The sequence below is a fragment of the Oryctolagus cuniculus genome, chromosome 3 (assembly GCF_051225735.1).
Source record: "Oryctolagus cuniculus isolate XC-2025 breed Fujian yellow rabbit chromosome 3, ASM5122573v1, whole genome shotgun sequence".
NCBI classification, from domain to species: domain Eukaryota; kingdom Metazoa; phylum Chordata; class Mammalia; order Lagomorpha; family Leporidae; genus Oryctolagus; species Oryctolagus cuniculus.
The window spans coordinates 82,125,793-82,144,430 of NC_142869.1; the positions used below are offsets into that span (position 1 = coordinate 82,125,793).

The 18,638-nt window shown below is 36.5% G+C and overlaps 1 protein-coding gene across 21 annotated transcripts in view; it reads right to left on the bottom strand.

Annotated features, from left to right (window-relative positions):
• Nucleotides 1-36: 36 nt before the first annotated feature.
• MARCHF7 (membrane associated ring-CH-type finger 7) overlaps nt 37-18,638 on the bottom strand; it is a 50,342-nt gene continuing 31,740 nt past the window's right edge. For 6 of the 21 annotated variants that reach the window (XM_008258625.5, XM_051849514.3, XM_070070824.2 and 3 more), the window contains 5 exons: nt 17,147-17,316; nt 8,256-8,365; nt 5,579-5,692; nt 4,045-4,093; nt 37-1,356 (listed from right to left, as the gene is read on the bottom strand). In XM_008258625.5, coding sequence (XP_008256847.3) covers nt 1,298-1,356; nt 4,045-4,093; nt 5,579-5,692; nt 8,256-8,365; nt 17,147-17,316 — 502 coding nt within the window. In that variant the 3' untranslated portion in view covers nt 37-1,297. Of the gene's footprint in view, nt 1,357-4,044; nt 4,094-5,578; nt 5,693-8,232; nt 8,366-17,146; nt 17,317-18,638 lie in introns of all 21 variants that reach the window. The other 15 variants (XM_008258628.5, XM_008258626.5, XM_070070825.2 and 12 more) reach the window with 3 other exon arrangements.

An 18,638-nucleotide genomic window follows, 5' to 3' on the forward strand; every position in this document is an offset into this window, starting at 1 on the left:
GCACCAGTTTAAAAGGAAACATTTCAAACTGTAAAATAAATTAATCAGTATGTATTTTATTCAAGCCAGGGTTTTACATAAGACCAACAAACTAAGTGTGGGCAAACTGTTCACTCACATTTGAGAAATTACACGGTTTCTATTTAGGTTCTGAAAAAGTAGTTTGCTGCCATAACATCAGACTTTATCCTAAAACCACCTGAAAGTGTTTTAAGTGTTCCTTAAGGGTGTCGACAGAGGAGAAATACAGTGTTACGGAAGTACACACATCTCATGACCATAGTGTAGGCCCATTCATGGTGAATAGGTAATATTCATCTGTTCTCTGAAGACAGTGAAAAATATTATTAATCACTAAATAAATGTTCAGAATTACCAACGAACAGTTAAAAACAACCAGGATCCAAACAAGTTATTTATATCATATTTATCTATAAAGAAGTGACAACACTAAAAAACACATTGAAAACCAGTGTTTTAAACTTTGAATGTGGGATTTAAAAATATTCCATTAACGTGAGATTGCAATAATTTTTTTTAACCAAATAGCATTTGACAGGCAATTCGGATCTAATTTACAGCTGTAATATTCCTAAAAGGAATATCTACATACTATGGCCTATCAAATATAATCTCCATTTTGCAAATCAATACAAAAATTTAACCATCATTTATACATTTTATATTTTTTAAAATTAGATTTTATTGGTAAATGAATTTAGAATTCAAATTAAATTTGGAAACCTAATACAGTGCTCTCTATGACCTCCCCATTCTTTAAAAATTTTTTTCTGAAACACTGGAAGAAAATGATTATCAAAATGTGACTGCAACTTAAGGCATTTTAAATGGAAAAATAATTAGATACTATTTGGCATTTTATTTCAAAAGCAAGTTTTGTTCCACTTTTCTCACTAGCAAGAGACTAACACGAACCATTTTTCATAAATAAGACTACAGTAATCAAAACTCAAAAAAGGGCTGATGGGCATTGTTCAAGATTTTTAAAACAAGGGTAACACTTTCCCACCCGCCTAAAAGAAAAAACACTTTTGATTACCAGCTTATAAACATCAGATTTGCTGGCCATGTTAAAAGGTCCAGCGGATTTTAATTAAGCAACACTGGAGAATAAATATACATACACACATGCACATACATGTATATGTGTATGTGTGTAGATATATTTTATATAGTCAATATATTTAACAGGCATTCCCCCACAAAATTAAATCACACTTAATTGCCAGTTATAATAAACACTTGTTCACAGACCATCCATTTGTCTTATTTGAAGTTAGGCAATATCAAATGTTCTGTTAAGGTCTCCATCTTCTTCGGACTCATCCTCTGAAGCTGTTGAAAGAAAACAGGATGATCAAGAATGATTTTAAGGGGAAAGAGAACAGGAGGTATAAATATGAAGCCAGAACAGCAATGACTTGTAAAACAAAATTCCCAATTTAGTATATTGTTTGGTCAAAATGATAAGCTACCATGACAGGGTTAGGGTGGTTTGATTGTGGGTGATGCTGATCCACAATGCCCCCGCCCACACACCATTTTGTGATGTTATTTATAGTTTTATAAAAATGACAATGTTTAAAAATGTGGTTCAAGAGCATGTTCTAAAAAGTTTCTGAGATCAATCTGTGTTCATAGTAGCTAATGATATACACACTAGAGAAAAAGTGAATGTAAGGCAAGTGCTCTCACACACCTGAGTAGAATCTGGCTTATTACCGCTGCATGTTTGATGCATCCGATGAGAATGAAAAAAAATGTACATAAAATAATAGGTTATGGGTGTTCTTGCAATTTACATCAAAGCTATGTCTATACAATGCCAAGAAAAAAACTGATTTAGTAAATCAAAAAAAGCTTTATATAGACACAGCCTAAGTTAAAAGAATTGGATTCGGTGAAAATCTGTTGATTATTTTCCACTTATCACCCTGCAACATCTCTAACTTCAAGTTTTTCAAGAGTCATTAGTGGTTCAAAATTTAGAATAAAGCATCCTAGAATGTTTGTATGAAGGACAGAATAAACTATAAAACTATATATTCTGTAGATTGTTTTGAATGTGAAGAAAGCTAAACTAAACATTTAACCAACATCTTCCCTATTTCTAAGTAAAGAAAGATTTAATGTACTCTGCTTAAATTAGTATTGGACAATTTAAGAGTATCCAACAAATGGAATCAACCTAGAGCAAAGCACAGGAAAAGTATGCAACATTTATAGATATAGTTCATTTCTAATAAATATCAAGCATATGACCTAGCTTATAACTGAAATAAAGTCTATCTAAGTTTTATAATAGATTGTAGAAATATATCAAACTAAAAAAACAGAATAGCTTTTCAGGGAACTTCTGTTTGCATAAAGGAGAGGAAATTATCAGGTGAAACCAGTTTTCAAAATGTATTAATGTTCTGGTAATTGTGTGTTAAATGGTAGCACCCATTATCTTTCACTGTCAGCATTTTACCTCCATCTTTTCCCTCTCTCATATGTTCGAGGCAGACATCGTTGTGGTTAGGGAACCCAATGTTAGTTTTGGAATGTTAGTTAAAAAAAAAAAAACAAGAAACCTGGGGAAAATGTAAACCAAAACATCACTACTGTCATATCTGACAAAGCATAAATTATAATAAAAAAAAAAAAGATGAGAGGGCCGGTGCTGTGGTGCAGCGGTTTGTTAAAGCCCCGGCCTGAAGTGCCGGCATCCCATATGCGCATCGGTTCTTATCCTGGCTGCTCTGCTTGGATCCAGCTTTCTGCTAGGCCTGGGAAAGCAGTGGAGGATGGCCCAAGTCCTTGGGCCCTTGCTACCCACGTGGGAGACTTGGAGGAAGCTCCTGGCTCCTGACATTGGATCTGCACGGCTCTGGCCATTGCAGCCATCTGGGGAGTGAGCCAGCGGATGGTAGACCTCTCTCTCTGTCTCTACCTCTCTTTGTAACTCTTTCAAATAAATAAGATAAATCTTTTTTTTTTTTTTTAAAGACTTTTGTATTAGCCAATATAAGTGATCTGAGCTTAAGAAGATAGAAAATACTAATTAACAATGTGAAAATGTGTTGTCTGGTTTTCTCTCAAATCCCTTTGAAAGTTAAAAGTAGTAGAAACTTAAAGACAAAAATCTTTGTCTTTTAGAATATTTAAGGAATTAAAAGGTTCTTACATGAAGTCCTCAAACTGACTTCAAAGGATACTGAGCTTTCTCTAAAGATAAAATTGTTAGGCTTAACACTAAGAATTCTGAAGATGACTACACAAAGTAAAAGAATACATATTAAAGGACTTCTCAGAGTGCTGTGGGGTGGGAAGCCTATTGCTGTGGTTGTAAAATTAAATAAGGGTTGAGTGGAATAATCTCAGATTCCCACAAACTGCTCTGGAGCCATTATTACCTGTGTGCCCACCTGGATGAAGATTGGAATGTGAATTTAATACTGCAGCTGCTGGAGGAACTTGCTGCTTATTAAATCAACCTATAGCAAACCTATTAAAGGTCTTTGAAGATCTGAATAAGGGCCAAAAAAAACACCAACCACCACCACCAAGGAAACATCCTATAGCTACTGCTATAGATTCAGGACCCTTTCTCTCCTACTTTCCTGGAACCTTGCACAAGCCCAGGAAAAACATGTTATGATCTCACAAAAGCTGAAAAAAAGTATTATTTCTTAACAAAAACAAATTTAAAAACCCCAAAACTAATAGATTAAAAAGTGGTTTGATTAGTAGTTAAGACTTAGTATCTTTCTAATTACAAGTGCTAAAATCCAAGTGAAACAATTATGGTTAAAATTATATCCCCTGTATCAAAATAAATTTGTTTGCAAACTATGAGTCTTTTAAAAAATTCATGTCAGTTGCCCAACCCATATTTCCCAAGTCAATCCTTTTGCTTTACTAAGCCTATAAATGAACCTCTAATTTGGCAGAAAAGAATATATATACTTAGATTGTACTCTGTGGGTTTAATTTGCAAGAATAAATTCAACAAGTCTGGGGAGGGGGAATTCCACCTACTTTCGAGATCTTCCATATGTGCCTGAAGCGTTCTTGCAAGGTTAATAAACTAGAAACAATGCAGAAAGAAATACAGTAGTTTAAATGTTGCAAATGGATCTAATGATAGAATCAGTATAGGAGATTTCATTTCTACTAAAGTCAAACACCATTTTAAGCCTTTAAATAGGGGCCTTTCTCCCGTTACCTCAAAAAACTAGAACCTTAAGGGTATTACAATAAAAATATTCTGTATTATCATCATTAATCATGTAAAACCAATTTCTTGAAATTAGAAGCAGATACAATAGAGTAATTTTATGTTGTTGTATTCTATCTTTTTGTAAAACACTTAAAAAAGTATGGGGGGTGGATCTTAACCCATGCTATTGCAATTTTAATGGTGAAAGGAAAAACCACCAAGTATTTTCCTGTCTCAATTTGTAGAAGTGTAGAAATATGCATTTAATATCAACTTTTCTTATGAAGGTACGAATTCAAAAGACCTTATATCCTTTATAATTTATTCAATCATTTACTCATTCTAAAGAGTTAAGATACCTTTTTAGAAATCGTTCTGTGGCATTCACTAAATTTAGAGGCTGCCAATTGGTAAAATATGCAGAAGTCAAGAGATCTGCTCAGATTCTGAATGCTTTTGATAGTCTGTTTTTTCTCAATGATAATTATCTGTCAATTAGTTCACTGTTATAATGTCCATAGCATGATAAAATATAAAAATACAGCAAAGTATTTTACAACCTTAGAAGCACTTTTATTTTATACCTTATTTGCTTATTTTATCTTAAATTGCAGCTGTTTCAATATTCAAAATAAAAACACTGTACCTTAACATGAACTCTACTGAATTTATCATCAAAGTGAACATTTATTTAAAAAACAATTAAGAGTCCATTTATGAACACGTATAGGATAAAAAGTGTTCATAATGCTACAGTAATGACAGATACAGGCTCAAGCTCCTGCTACACAAAACAGCCAAGCCAACAGAGCACAAAGTTTCCTCTTGTACACTAAAGAGCATCATTTCCTTACATGTATGTAACAGCTAGTCTAAACCAACTAGTCCATATTTTAAATAGTTTGCAATATAGACACAAAAATTAATACATCGGTAATCTTTTACAGGACAGAAATAACAGAAGTTAATTTCTCTTTCTCTTTTGGCTTTCAGTGTTCAGTTTTCTAAACTTTTAACAGTGAGGTGGAGGTTTTTGGTTTTTATTTAAAAGAACATTTTTTCCAATTCTGTCCCTATATGTCACTGAAATATATTACAGTAACCTTTAAGAGCTAGTCAGTTACTTCTTTAACATAGCTTCATGAGAAAATTAGGCTATTTGTTATAGAAGGAAGACAGAAATCTCCCAAGACAGAAATCTCCCATTACATCTAAAGTATTTTTATTTTTAACAAACATTTTAAAATAAGAGCTCCCCAAAAGAAAAGGATGTGAACACAAGGAAATTGCTTTCTGAGGCAAGCACTGGCTGTATCACACCCACCCCCTCTCTCCCACTCTAATATTACTTACTCGGACACGTGTGCTTGGTTCATTAGTATTTCCCATCATGTCAGAAAAACTTTGTTCACACAAGTGCAATAACACAACTAGGTAGAGACCAGAGCTGATAAACTCATACTCAGCCTTCAGTAGGGAAGCCAACAAAAGAAAAAGAGAAATAGAGAATAAAAAAATTAGTAGGCTAGAGATTGACATTCATAGAATATTGATAAGCTAGAGGAAATGTACTCATATCTGATTCCTTGTATGGGATATAGTGTCATCTACTAAAATAAGAAAAGGCTGTCCTTCATAAATTCATAAAAATCTTATTAATGCCATATAATGAATCCACATAGGTGTGACTATCCATTCTCATAGTTCTCCTTTATGTAATGATTTATATAAAAGTGGAAAATTGAAATCATTTGATAATGCTTTTTCTACAAAGCCAATAGCATTTCATTTTACAAAGAGCTGCAGCTACGTGTTTACTTAAAAATTGCCATTTTATTTACAACTAAATAAACTATTATAGCTAAAACCTATTCTGATAGCACAGGTATTTCTTGTGTAATACAGTTAACCTAAAGGCAACAGTAAACACAAGAATGAATCAATAAAGGTAACCTAGTAACTCCACTCATTCTCAAGAAATTTGTAATTGGTAAAAACAGAGTACTATGGCCCAAAAGTGCTCTGCAATTTTAAAGCTATGAATACAAAGGCACTAAAAAATCTAATCTGTCCTATAATTTTTACAAAGTGAACTATCTAGAAGTTATATTTTTCTTGGGTAATTAACTCATCTGAAGTTAAGAATTATACATTAATTATAACCTTACTGAGTACTATGTATTCCAGAAATTTAAAATCTATTGTTTCTTTAAATGCTTCATACTTAATTTCAATTAAAAAAATTTCAGAAAAATTTAAAAATTTAAGTTATCACCCAAAGATGATACCACTGGATAACAAGGAAATAAACTATACTGAACTAATAACTCAGAATGAGGGTAGCTTATAGGCCACTAGAATCCATGACTCACACAACAAAAACAAATAAAGGGGGCCGGTGCTGTGGTCCAGCAGGTTAAAGCCCTGCCTGAGTGCCAGCATTCAATATGAGTGACTGTTCAAGTCCCAGCTGCTCCACTTCCAATCCAGCTCTCTGCTATGGCCTAGGAAAGCAGTAGACGATGACCCAAGTGCTTGGGCCCCTGCACCCATGTGGGAGACCCAGAAGAAGCTCCTGGCTTCAGATCAGCTTAGCTCTGGCATCGTGGTCATTTGGGGAATGAACCAGCAAATGGAAGACCTCTCTCTCTCTCTCTCTCTGGCTCTACCTATCTCTTTGTAACTCTTTCAAATAAATAAAATACTAAATCTTAAAAAAAAAATTAAAAGCCAAGAAATTTAATTAAGGGTGTCACTAACAACTGCCAGCTAGTATTTCCTAACACTTCAAAATTGTTGAAGAATGTGGGCCTTTAAAGGCTTGAAAAACAACAAAAACACTCCTGGCTCAATTGAGGGGGAAAAAAACTGCCTTTCAGAGACAGAATTAAACAACTAAGGGAAGATGGCTAGAAGAAAAAATGCCCTTAAAACCTCTCATTTTAGAGGATAATATAGATATGTACTTTTTTTCCTTTCCATACTGTTTCCTCTATTAAGATTTTATTTATTTATTTGAGAGGTAGAGTTACAGAGAGAAAGGTCTTCCTTTTCCATTGGTTCACTCCCCAAATGGCCACAACGGCACTGATCCAAAGCCAGGAACCAGGAGCTTCTTTTCAGTCTCCCATGTGGATGCAGAGGCCCAAGCACTTGGGCCATCCTCCACTGCTTTCCCAGGCCATAGCAGAGAGCTGGACTGGAAGAGGAACAACCAGGACTAGAACAGGTGCCCATATGGGATGCCGGCACCACAGGTGGAGGATTAACCTAGTGCACCACGGCTCCGGCCCCCTCCCCTATTCTTAAAAATACCAATGCTTAGTGTTCTAGAGACTATTTGAATATTTAAGACATTTCCTGGCTGAAATTGATAGAATAAAACTTCCTAATAATTTAACATAATTTAGATCAGTGACTCCTAAAAGCCTTGTGCTAAGTAATTAGTTTCAAGGGATATAAGAATTCCTTCTAGAGTTTTTAAAGGTGTACTTTTTAAGATGGGTCCATAGTTTTTAATCAGATTTTCAAGTATTCCCACATTTTAAAAGTAAAAGCTGTTGATAAAAGATGATACATTATGTATGATTTCATTTATATGATACTTAGAATAGATAAATCTATAAAAGCACAATTTGGTGCACACTAGGGACCTGGAGAAAAAAGAATGGGGAGTAATTGCTTAATGGCTACAGGATTTTCTTGTGGAGTGATGAAAATGTTTGATTATAAAATGGAAATTTAAAACTTACAGCTCTGGGGAAGTAGGTTGGCATGCCTAATCTGGGACTACTTCCCTAGGCTTACATGGTGAATTTTAAGTCTAAAACTTTTGACTTGATTTTTGTCTTTCATTTAAAAAACAGAAAAATAAAGACAAATTATAAAGGACCCAGTGCAGTAACAGATTATGTTAAGAACACTATTATTATTTTAATGCAGAGTTTCTGACCATGCTTCAACCTTTTCTTCAAGAGCTGTCCTTTAAGCATTGAATAGACACTTACCAAATTAGGCAAAATATACTAACTTGTTCATTTGCATGAGCTCTATGTAGTTCATGAATATCAAAATCCTCCAGGTTAAGCTGCAACTTTTCTTTACAGAGTTCACAGGTGGTTACGGCCTCTAACGAAGAACCTGGTAAAAATTAAATTAATTGAATTACAAATCAAGCTCAGCTTTCAATGTCTTCACATTTTTCTAAGTTTTCAGCTTAAAACAGAGAAAATCCTACTGAATAAGAAAAAAGAGACTGTATTATTATTCCAGTGACCGATCATATATCCTAAAAGAGCAACCAATAATACACAATGACCATGTCAGGTCACACCCTCTGGTATTTAGGTTTCTACCCATTATTTAAGTATGTATTTTCCTCCCACATACTCACTTTGCATCCTGGATTGTGGGAAGCTGACAGAGGCAATGGAATGTCATCTGTACTTCCTACTATGGCATAAAAACAATGTTTAATCATAAAACAACTCAACTAAGTCACATATCCACGCCACTTTATTTGCTGTGACAGTGCAATACCTAAGACTTTGGGAATCTAAAGAATGTGCCTGCCCTAAGGGTTAGGAAAGGAAAGAAAAAAGGATCCACCTTTTTGTCCAGATAAAAGCAGTTCCTTCCAATCATGAAAAGAATTAGTCCTGATAGATACTAAAACATACCTGAATCTTGAAAACATTGTGCTCAGCAAAACTATTCCAGGGACAAAAGGACATAGTTCATGATGCAAAAGAACAAGTAGTATATGAAATATCTAGAATAGGTGCCGTCATTTTGAGTTAAACAGCACCTGCAGCACAGGCCCCACTGCTTCACTTGCAATCCAGCTCCCTGCTGAAGAGCCTGAGAAGGCAGCAGTAAATGGCCCAAGTGCTTGGGCCCTGACACCCACGTGGGAGACCTGGAAGAAGCTCCTGACTCTGGTCACTCCCATTTGGGGAGTGAACCAGCAGATGGAAGATTCATTCTCTTCCTCTCTCCCTAACTCTGTTTTTCAAATAAAATAAATCTAGAATAGGAAAATTTGAAGACAAAGTAGACCAGAAGTTGCCATAGACTGGGGAGTTACTGCTTAGGGGGTAATGAAAATTTTTGCAAACAGTGGTGATGGCGTGCTACATTCTGAATGTACTGAATTATGTAACAAAATATAGTCAATATGGTAAATTTCATGTTATATATATTTTACATTTCATTAAAGTTTATTTATCTGAAAGGCAGAATAACAAGAGACACAAAGAGAGCCTCCAACTACCAGTATACTCCCCAAATGCCCACAACAGCAGCAGCTGGGCCATGCTGAAGCCTGGAGACAGGGAACTCCATCCAAGCATCCCACATAAGTGGCAGAGATCTAAGTATATGGCGGATCATCTGCTGCATCCCAGTGTGTGTATTAGCAGGAAGCTGGAGTGGAAGCTGAGATCGAATTCAATTCTAGGCACTGTAAAATGGGATGCAGGCATCCCAAGCAGTATCTTAACCCACTGCAGCACTTGCTGCATCTCTGCCCCTCTCCATTTATAAAGAACTTCAGTTTAATATGCATTCAACAATTGATTACTTGTAAACCTGGTTCTAATATAGTAAGTAATAGTCTTTTTCTTTCCTGTGTTTATTTTTAGATATAGCATCAAAGTGAAAGGCGTCATAACCATTAAAGTTGTGTGAAAAACAGGCTAGAATTTAAATTCAACTGTTGACTGACTTGTATATGCCAGGAAATAATAAAAGAATTTAGTAGTAGTAGCCCCTGTCTTTAAAGAACTCATTAAAACAAAACCAGTGTTATTTAATAACAATTTCTTTAAATGAGTAAAGTTTGAGGGCTAGCATTGTGGCACAGGGGTTCTCAAGCCACCACTTGGGACAAGTGCATCCCATACAGGAATGCCCAGGATCAAATGCCCAGCTTCCTATGAATGCACCCGAGAGGCAGACAATAGCCCAAATACTTGGGTTTCTGTCACCCACTTGGGAGACCAGGATGTCTGGTCTCTGTCCTGGCTCTTGGCCTCTGTCTAGCCCAGTACTAATTATCCTGAACATCTGGGGAGTGATCTAGCAAGTGGAAGATCTCTTTCTTCCTCTGTCATTCTGCCTTTCAAATAAACTAAAGACTATTTCAAAAAAGTCCTTTTAAAAGTTTGACATGAAGTCCAAGACAGCACTAATACCTGTGTGCATTTCCTAGAACACAGCTGAAAGGAGAATGAGTTCTGTTCCTAGGAGCCATGTTGTTTTAAAAGCTGAACTATACCAGATTTTCACTAAGCTCATGAACTATATTAAGGGTGGTTCAAGGAGCCAGTGCTCTGGTACAACACATTAAGCCACCATCTGCAGTGCTGGCACCACATATGCACACTGCTCCAGTCCTGATCCAGCTCCCTGCTAATGGCATGGGAAATGCAATGGAAGATGGCCCTTGGGCCCCGCACTGATGTGGGAGACCTGGAAGAAGCTTTTGGCTCCTGGCTTCAACAGCACAGACCCACTCCTGGCTGATGAGGCCATTTGAGAAGTGAACCAGCAAATAGAAGAGCTCTCTAACTCTGCCTTTCGAATAAATAAATAAATCTTAAAAAAAAAAAAAAAAAAAAGGGGGTGGGGCCAACACTGTGGTGCAGCGGGTTAAAGCCCTGGCCTAAAGCGCTGGCATCCCATATGCGTGCCGGTTCTAGTGCTGGCTGCTCCTCTTCCGATCCAGCTCTCTGTTATGGCCTGGGAAAGCAGAAGATGGCCCAAGTCCTTGGGCCCCTGCACCCACATGGGAGACCTGAAAGAAGCTCCTGGCTCCTGGCTTGGGATTAGTGCAGCTCTGCCCATTGTGGCCATCTGAGGAGTAAACCAGTGGATGGAAGACCTCTGTCTGTATCTACTTCACTCTGTAACTCTGTCTTTCAAATAAATCTTTAAAAAAAAAGGTGGTATGACAATGACAGATTGCATGTATTAGAATGGTCTCTTAAGGTTAACAATGAAGCTAAAACATTCACATTGCCTAATGACACCCTAGCCAATATAGCATCAATGCAATCCATCACTCATGTGTTTGTGTTAAGCTGGTGTTAAAAAAAAAAAAAAAACTTGCACTGCCAAACATACCAAATATAAAGGTATACAGCACATGCAATTATGTACATAATACCTGATAAAGATATGAACAATTATTTTATTGGTTTATGTACTTACTATATTCTTTTCATTGTTACTTTAGTATGTTCTCTTGCTTATATATTTTAAAAAGTTTACTGTAAAGCCATAGTCCCTATTATGGCACCATCAGCTTCATGTATCTGTGCTTACAGCCCATCTTGAGTGCACCATGTTCTTTTATGTCTGATTTAATCTCATGTTGTTTTGTTCGCTGTGGTCTCAGAGCAGCATACACATACACCAAACAGCCTAGGGGCATAGTAGGCTCTATAAAAGTTTTTTCTGTAAGTATACTCTATGATATTCCCTTGCTGATGCAACTGCCTAACAATGCATTTCTCAGAACATATCTCTGTGCTGTGCAATCGATGACTGTATTTCAAGTGTGAAGTCAGTTTCTTTTTTTTTTGAATACAAATACATGAAGATTAAAAGAAATTAAAATGCATCTGGAACATTTTCTTAATTACCACAAGTCACAATTAAATCACTGAACAAAATTCAGGACAAGTCCATGTTATGATCTAAGAAAGAATGAGAGATTTTAAACTATTCTCAGAAGCAAGAAAGTATTAATAATCATAAAATAAGAACTTCAGAGATCACTTTAGTACACATTCATTTTTATCTTAGGGCTTCATTTTTCTATTCCATGTAATGAGAAACCTACCAAAAGTCATTCAATAAAGGTCATCACAGCTGGGAGTAACCTGTTCATTCCATTCCATAACCAGGGCTGTTTCAATTATACCCCACCTCATTCAAGAAGCCTCAAGTTCATCTGCCTAAACTTGTCTGACTAGTATTATAACCTTATAAAAATAACTGCATTTAACTGAGTATTTACCATGTGACTGGTGCAGTCATTACAGCATTTGATGTTCACAACAACTCTGAGGTATTACTCAATTTTACTCATGATGGAACTGAGGCCCAACCCTCTACTTAAGAATCTTTTTCTAAAAAAGGCATTTACAATGAGTGATTCTGATCAGCAGTTGGAGTTGAGAATCACTGTTCAGAAGTATGTTCAAGGTGCTAAATTAGCTAAATATTGGTCAAATATATTCAATCTAGTTTTGATGAACTCCAAATGTTCATCAATGTTCAAACAAACTCTATGCTGTATTATCCTCCATACCCAGAATTAACAAGCCAATTGCCAGTTCTTCGGAAGTTAAGTCAAGCTGTTCATTTTGGTAACAGCTAACATTTTGGGCCCTTACTAAATGTCAAAAAGCATGCTAAATACTTTACATGTACTACATCTTAGACCCTAGGGCAATGAACGATAAAGCCTATGAGGCTACCACCAATACCACATAGCCAAGAAATAAGCTGTTGCAAGTGAGATGGAATTATCACAGAGCCTTGGGCTCAGCCAGGTTTAGAAAAAACAAACTGCTTCCTCCCTCACATCCCAAATGAGTCTTATGCCCATACCTGCACATCACTGGAAACAGCAGAAAACAGTTCTCTAGTAGCCCCACATTCACATTTAAGTAGGTACCCATTCCACAGATCATAAGAACAAAAGTCAGTGCCATTATACCTCAACATAGTTGCCTATGTCATCAGCCCATAATTATCAGACCTGTAATCTCACATAATCATGCACATTTACTAATCTTACCTAGTTTCCCACCTTTCTTACCCTATTAGTCATTTCCACTATATCCTGTGGCATTCATGGTCTACATATCAGTAAATTCTTCTAATAACATGACTTTTAAGTTTATTTTTAAATTTATTTATTTTGAAAGAGTTATAGAGAAAGAGGGAGATGGAGTGATCTTCCATGTGTTGGTCTACTCCCCAGATGGTCACAACAGCTAGCACTGGGCCAAGTAGAAGCCAGGAGCTTCTTCAGGTCTCCAATGTGTGTGTCAAGGGTCCAAACACTTGAGTCATATTCTGCTGCTTTTCCCAGGCTATTAGCAGGGAGCTGGATCAGAAGTGGAGCAGCCAGGACACAAGCAGATACCCATACGGGATGCCAGCATTGAAGGTGGCAACTTAACCTGTCACACCACAATGCTGGCCCCCTCAGTATTTTTTAGCATTATATTTAACCACAATGCCCCCTGACTGATTAGATACTCTTTGACAGCCATGTTTTTCCAGTCTCTCTTACCTCAGGAACAAGAAACAGGTACACTTCCCACCCACCGTTTTCTGTTTTCAAACCTTAAGTACTCCCTCATCATTAATGACTTTACCAACTTATTTCTACTCCCTTACCAATTTATTTTGTGTTTATTTCAACATCTATATAGACCATTGACTTTGGGTCCTTTCTCTATATCCTTGCATTCTGTATCACCCCCACCTCAGATACCCATTGTAAGGTCATACCCTTGATCTTGTCATCATTTACTATACTACCTTGAAATCTGTATTTTAAGCAACCTTTCCTCTTGTAACTACAAATTACCACTGTAGCTTACCCACTCTGATAAGTCTGCATCATCAGTGAGTCTCAAAGATACTTTCTCATCATGCACATTTGCTGTCCTTACTATCTTCCTGATTTTAATTTCCTATAATCACCACAATCATGTCTTTACACTCTTAACTCTATGACATTTACTTGGCAAAGGACTCAAGTCCACCGAACACCAATGCTTATCTGTATCTGTGTTTCTGAAAAGTGCTTTGAAAAAAAAAAAAAAATGCATGTGTCTCAATTTAAAATCACTTTCACAAACACTAATATGACCTGGCAATCCTACCATAGGAGTTTTTAAAAAGTTACTGAAAGATGAATATTATGAAAAAACTATGCTTAGATTTCAAAATGTTTTCTGCACCAAAATAAACTTAGTTAATTTCCATTTTTCCTCAAACTTTTGAAGTACCCTTATAAATCCTTATGTTATTTTCCTTACACCTCAAAACCTCCTAACTTGTCCTAATCAGCTAAATTTGTTTTTAAGAAAGAGAACCAACTATATAAGAAGCTATGCATCTTCCCATCAATGTAACAACTGATCCACAACCTGTATCTATAGCTATCTGCAGGTGAAATGTCCTTTATCCTATTGAAAGGTTAAGTAGTCAACCAGTGCTCTGGATCCCTTCTTTTTCTTCCTTTCCTTAGTTTTTCCTCTCTTTCTGATTTCTCAAAAACATGTCTAGGAGTAGGCATTAAGCCTGCCAGTTAAGACAGCCACATCCCACACTGGAGTGCCTGGATGTCATACTCCAACCTCCAGTCCTAGCTCCAAGTTCCCATCAATGCTGATCCTAGGAAGCAGCAGTGATGGCTCAGGTAATTGGGTACCTGCCACCCACAGAGACCAGTATTGTGTCCCCCACTTTGGCCCTGGTCACTGAGAGCATCTGGGGAGTGAACCTAGAGATAGGAGCTCTCTGACTGTGTCTATTTGTGCAGCAGTGTAGCAAGTTAAGCCATGGCCTGCAATGCAGGCATTATATGAGTGCTGGTTTGAGTCCCAGCTGCTCTGCTTCCTCAGTTCCTTGGCTAATGTGCCTGGGAAAGCAACAGCAGAAGATGGCCCAAGTGCTTGGGCCTCTGCTACCTATGTGGGATACCTGGATAGAGTTCCAGCCTCTGCTGTCACTGCCATTTGAGAATGAACCAGCAGATGAAAGATATCCATCTCTCCTTCTGTCTCTGTAGCTCTGCCTTTCAAATAAATAAATCTTTAAAAAAAAAAAAAAAGCCTTAAAGTTTCATACTCCCAAATAAAATGTCCTTTGAGCCCACATAACTCTCTAATTCCTGCCCCATCTCTAAATTCACTGACAATAAAGTTTGTTGAAAGAGGGGCCTAAGTTGGGGTCCCCCTTTTTACCTCCCTTTTCTTCTTAATCCAGTCTTACCAGGCTTATGAATCCACTTCACAGAGATAGAAGCCATCAAGGATATCCATGCTACCAAATGCAATCATTATTTTCTTTATTATTATCTTACTTCTCAGAAGTACAGGGTTGCTCACACCTTCCTTAAAATATTTTATTCTTTTAACTTGTACAATATAACATTTTCTTACCTTTTTCCTATCTCACTGCATGTGGAGTCTGCACTTTAAATCTCCTTTTCGAAACCCCCTTACTAAATGTTTAGGTGCTACAGGGCTGTGTCCTGGGTCTATTTCTTTGATATGTGATCTTCTTCTAGTTGATCTTGTTTAGTTCCAAAGCTTCAATTGTTACTTCCATTTTCATAATTCCCAAGATTTCTCCCAAAATACCAGGCCTGTCCAGCTAACAGACTATGTAACATTTATGGTTATCTAATAAATAGTAAGTTCAAATATAGCATGTGCAAAACCTATCCCATTTCCAGCTTCCTTATTTCAGTAAAAGGTACTACCATTCACTTAGCTTCTTAAGGGAAAAAAACATTAATTTCCCTATCATGTTCCTTCTACACTTTACCACATCCAATCCACTGGCAAGTCCTCTAAGAATCCACCTCCAAAACAAGGAAAAATCCATTTCTATTGTAACTAACATCAACTCAAAGAAGCACTACTATAATATAATAGACTTCTAGTTGGGTCTCCCTGCTCCCACTAATCCGTTCTGTATAGTTCAGCCAACTATCACTAAGAACACATCATATCCAGCTTCCAGTGCTCCCTGCACTGCTCCTCCCCCAACCCCCGCTTCAGCGCCCTCACATCACACTTAGATGAAAATCTAAGCTTTGGACCTTGGCTATAAAATTCTTCCATGAGCTAGCCTCTGCTAATCTCTCATCTCAACTGTATCACTCCTTCTCCTCACCCACTAATTATGTACCAGCCACACTGTGCATCATTCAGTTTCACAAATACACTTAACTCATTCCCACTTTGAAGTCTGCATTAGAGGCTGGCGTTCTAGCACAGTGGGTAAAACTGTCGCCTACAATGCCAGTATTCCATATGAATGCCAGTTCATGTCCTGGGTGCTCACTTTCAATGCAGCTCCCTGTTAATGGCCTGGGAAAAGCAGTGGAAGATGGTTCAAGTGCTTGGGACCCTGCCATCCATGTGGGAGGCTTGAAAGAAGTTTCTGGCTCTAGCCTGGCCCAGAGCTGCCCATCATAGTCATCTGGGGAATGAACCGGCAGATGAAAGATCTCTATCATTGTTTTTACAATAAAGAAGTGAATCATAAAGAAAAAAATTTTTGCACCACTTGTTCACTCTGCCAGAATGTTCTTCCCATTATTTAAGAATAGCTAATCCCTTATTGATCAGCATGAAAGTCCTCACCTCAGAAAGGCATTCACCTAATAACCTGTAAGCCAATGCCTTGTCTGTCTTGTTTACTGTGCTATATCACACACATGAAATTGTACCTGGCTCTATAACAGGTCCTCAATGAACTGATCATCTACAATAGATGAATCCTAATCTGCCAGATAACAAACAGCATTAGAAACGATTTTCTTTCTAAGGACACAAAGCAGGCAAACACTGTCATTTTTAGGATTCAAAAGGATTTTTCAAGATATGCAAAAGAATTTTGCATGATATAAGGATGATCAATCAAAAAATACAATTATAGAATGTATGAAGTAATTTGTAGGATAATAAAATTTGGGAAATAGTAACAAATTTATGAAACAAGATTACTGTTTAATGCTTTTGTTCGGACTTCAAAAATGATTAAGGTGTTTTGATGAGTCTAAATTTATCAATAAATTATAATAAATTTATCAGCCAAAATGCATATACATGCACATCTCTTAGAAAAATTCTGAAAACATAACACAAAGGTGAAACTTACCAGAGTTAATTTTGGCCTGTAACCACTTTTTCATACACTCTTGGTGGACATACTGTAAACTTCCAGTGCACTTGCATGGCTCTATCAGCAAATTAGATGATGATGCAGCTGCCATCTGACAAATTCTACATAAGTCACCTTCTTCTTCTTCAGAGTCCTCTAACAGGAGGCTGGGAAGGAAAGCACATTTTCCAAACAGAGCTATTATAACTCATCCTGGTTAATTATTTACCATCATATAAAATCCCAAGTTGCTCTTGTTATTCCTACTTACACAGTGAGTAGAAAAGCAAAAAGTAACAACAAATAGTAACCACATGACAAGCCATGTCATTGAGAAGAAAAACTAAGTATTTTAAAGGTAAATAAACTATTCTATCAGTTATCTTCAAATGACTTTGTCTTCCATAGCAGAGCTTAAGTTCTGTATTTTTTCACTGTTAAGTACACCTAAGAAACAATTTCTATAGTATCTCAGACTACTTCAAGTCCAACATTATAAAGATTAACATCTACTCATCACTTTTGTACCCTACCTCCCAACTTTAACGACTCTATAGCTGAACTAAATACATCTTGACCTACAGTTTTTCCTTTGGATGTCATCAGAACTATATTTCAACTTACCAACTTTTTTTTTCATTAGATCACAGTAAAAAATTAAAGATTAGACTTTTTAATAGTCCCTTCACTTCAGCCCCAGCAATCTTATTATATCATCCTGATTTCTATAACGTAGGATTTTGACGTGTGAAAACGATTTCCACTAACCTCTGTCCTCTACAGGTCAATTTGAACTGATTAAACACAGGAACAATAGTTACGTAGAAAGCACAGTACTTGTGTTAAAATCCCTACTTCGTTGGTCCACAGCTGGCATGAATATGGCACTCAGTAATTTAATAATACTGAATGCTGAACTGCTAATGAAATAGAACTTGAATTACATGAATTCCTAAATAAACTTAACAAAAGATTTGTGGAAAGATACAAACAAAAACACAGCTGTTGGGTGACTTTCATGCCTAAGCTTAATCAGAGACATGAAGTTAGGCACAAATATTTTGAAAGACTGAAAACATGGTATTTATGTTTTTACTTTTCTTCACTTCATAAATTCAATTGAATTTTATGTGGCAGATTCAATTTTATATATCCTAATTAATTTTACTGTGTAATTCTTAAAATCTACATGTATTAGACAAAATACAGTAAAAGAATACACACACATGCACACACTCTATGGCAAAAAAAATTAAATGAGTGCTATTTTTAAAAACTCTCACCAAACACAGTTTTGTTGGCTTTATCTGTTTTTCTCTAAAGATCACAAAGCTCATGTTTTGCCCTCTGCTTACACGACTGCACTCATATTTCCCTACGCCTGACAGCAGGAAAATGTATTATTTACTACATTCTTCAGCAGACAGGTTATAATCAGATGGAGTTGCTATAATAAACAACCATTAAAGCTAACTTTTCCAAGGTAGAG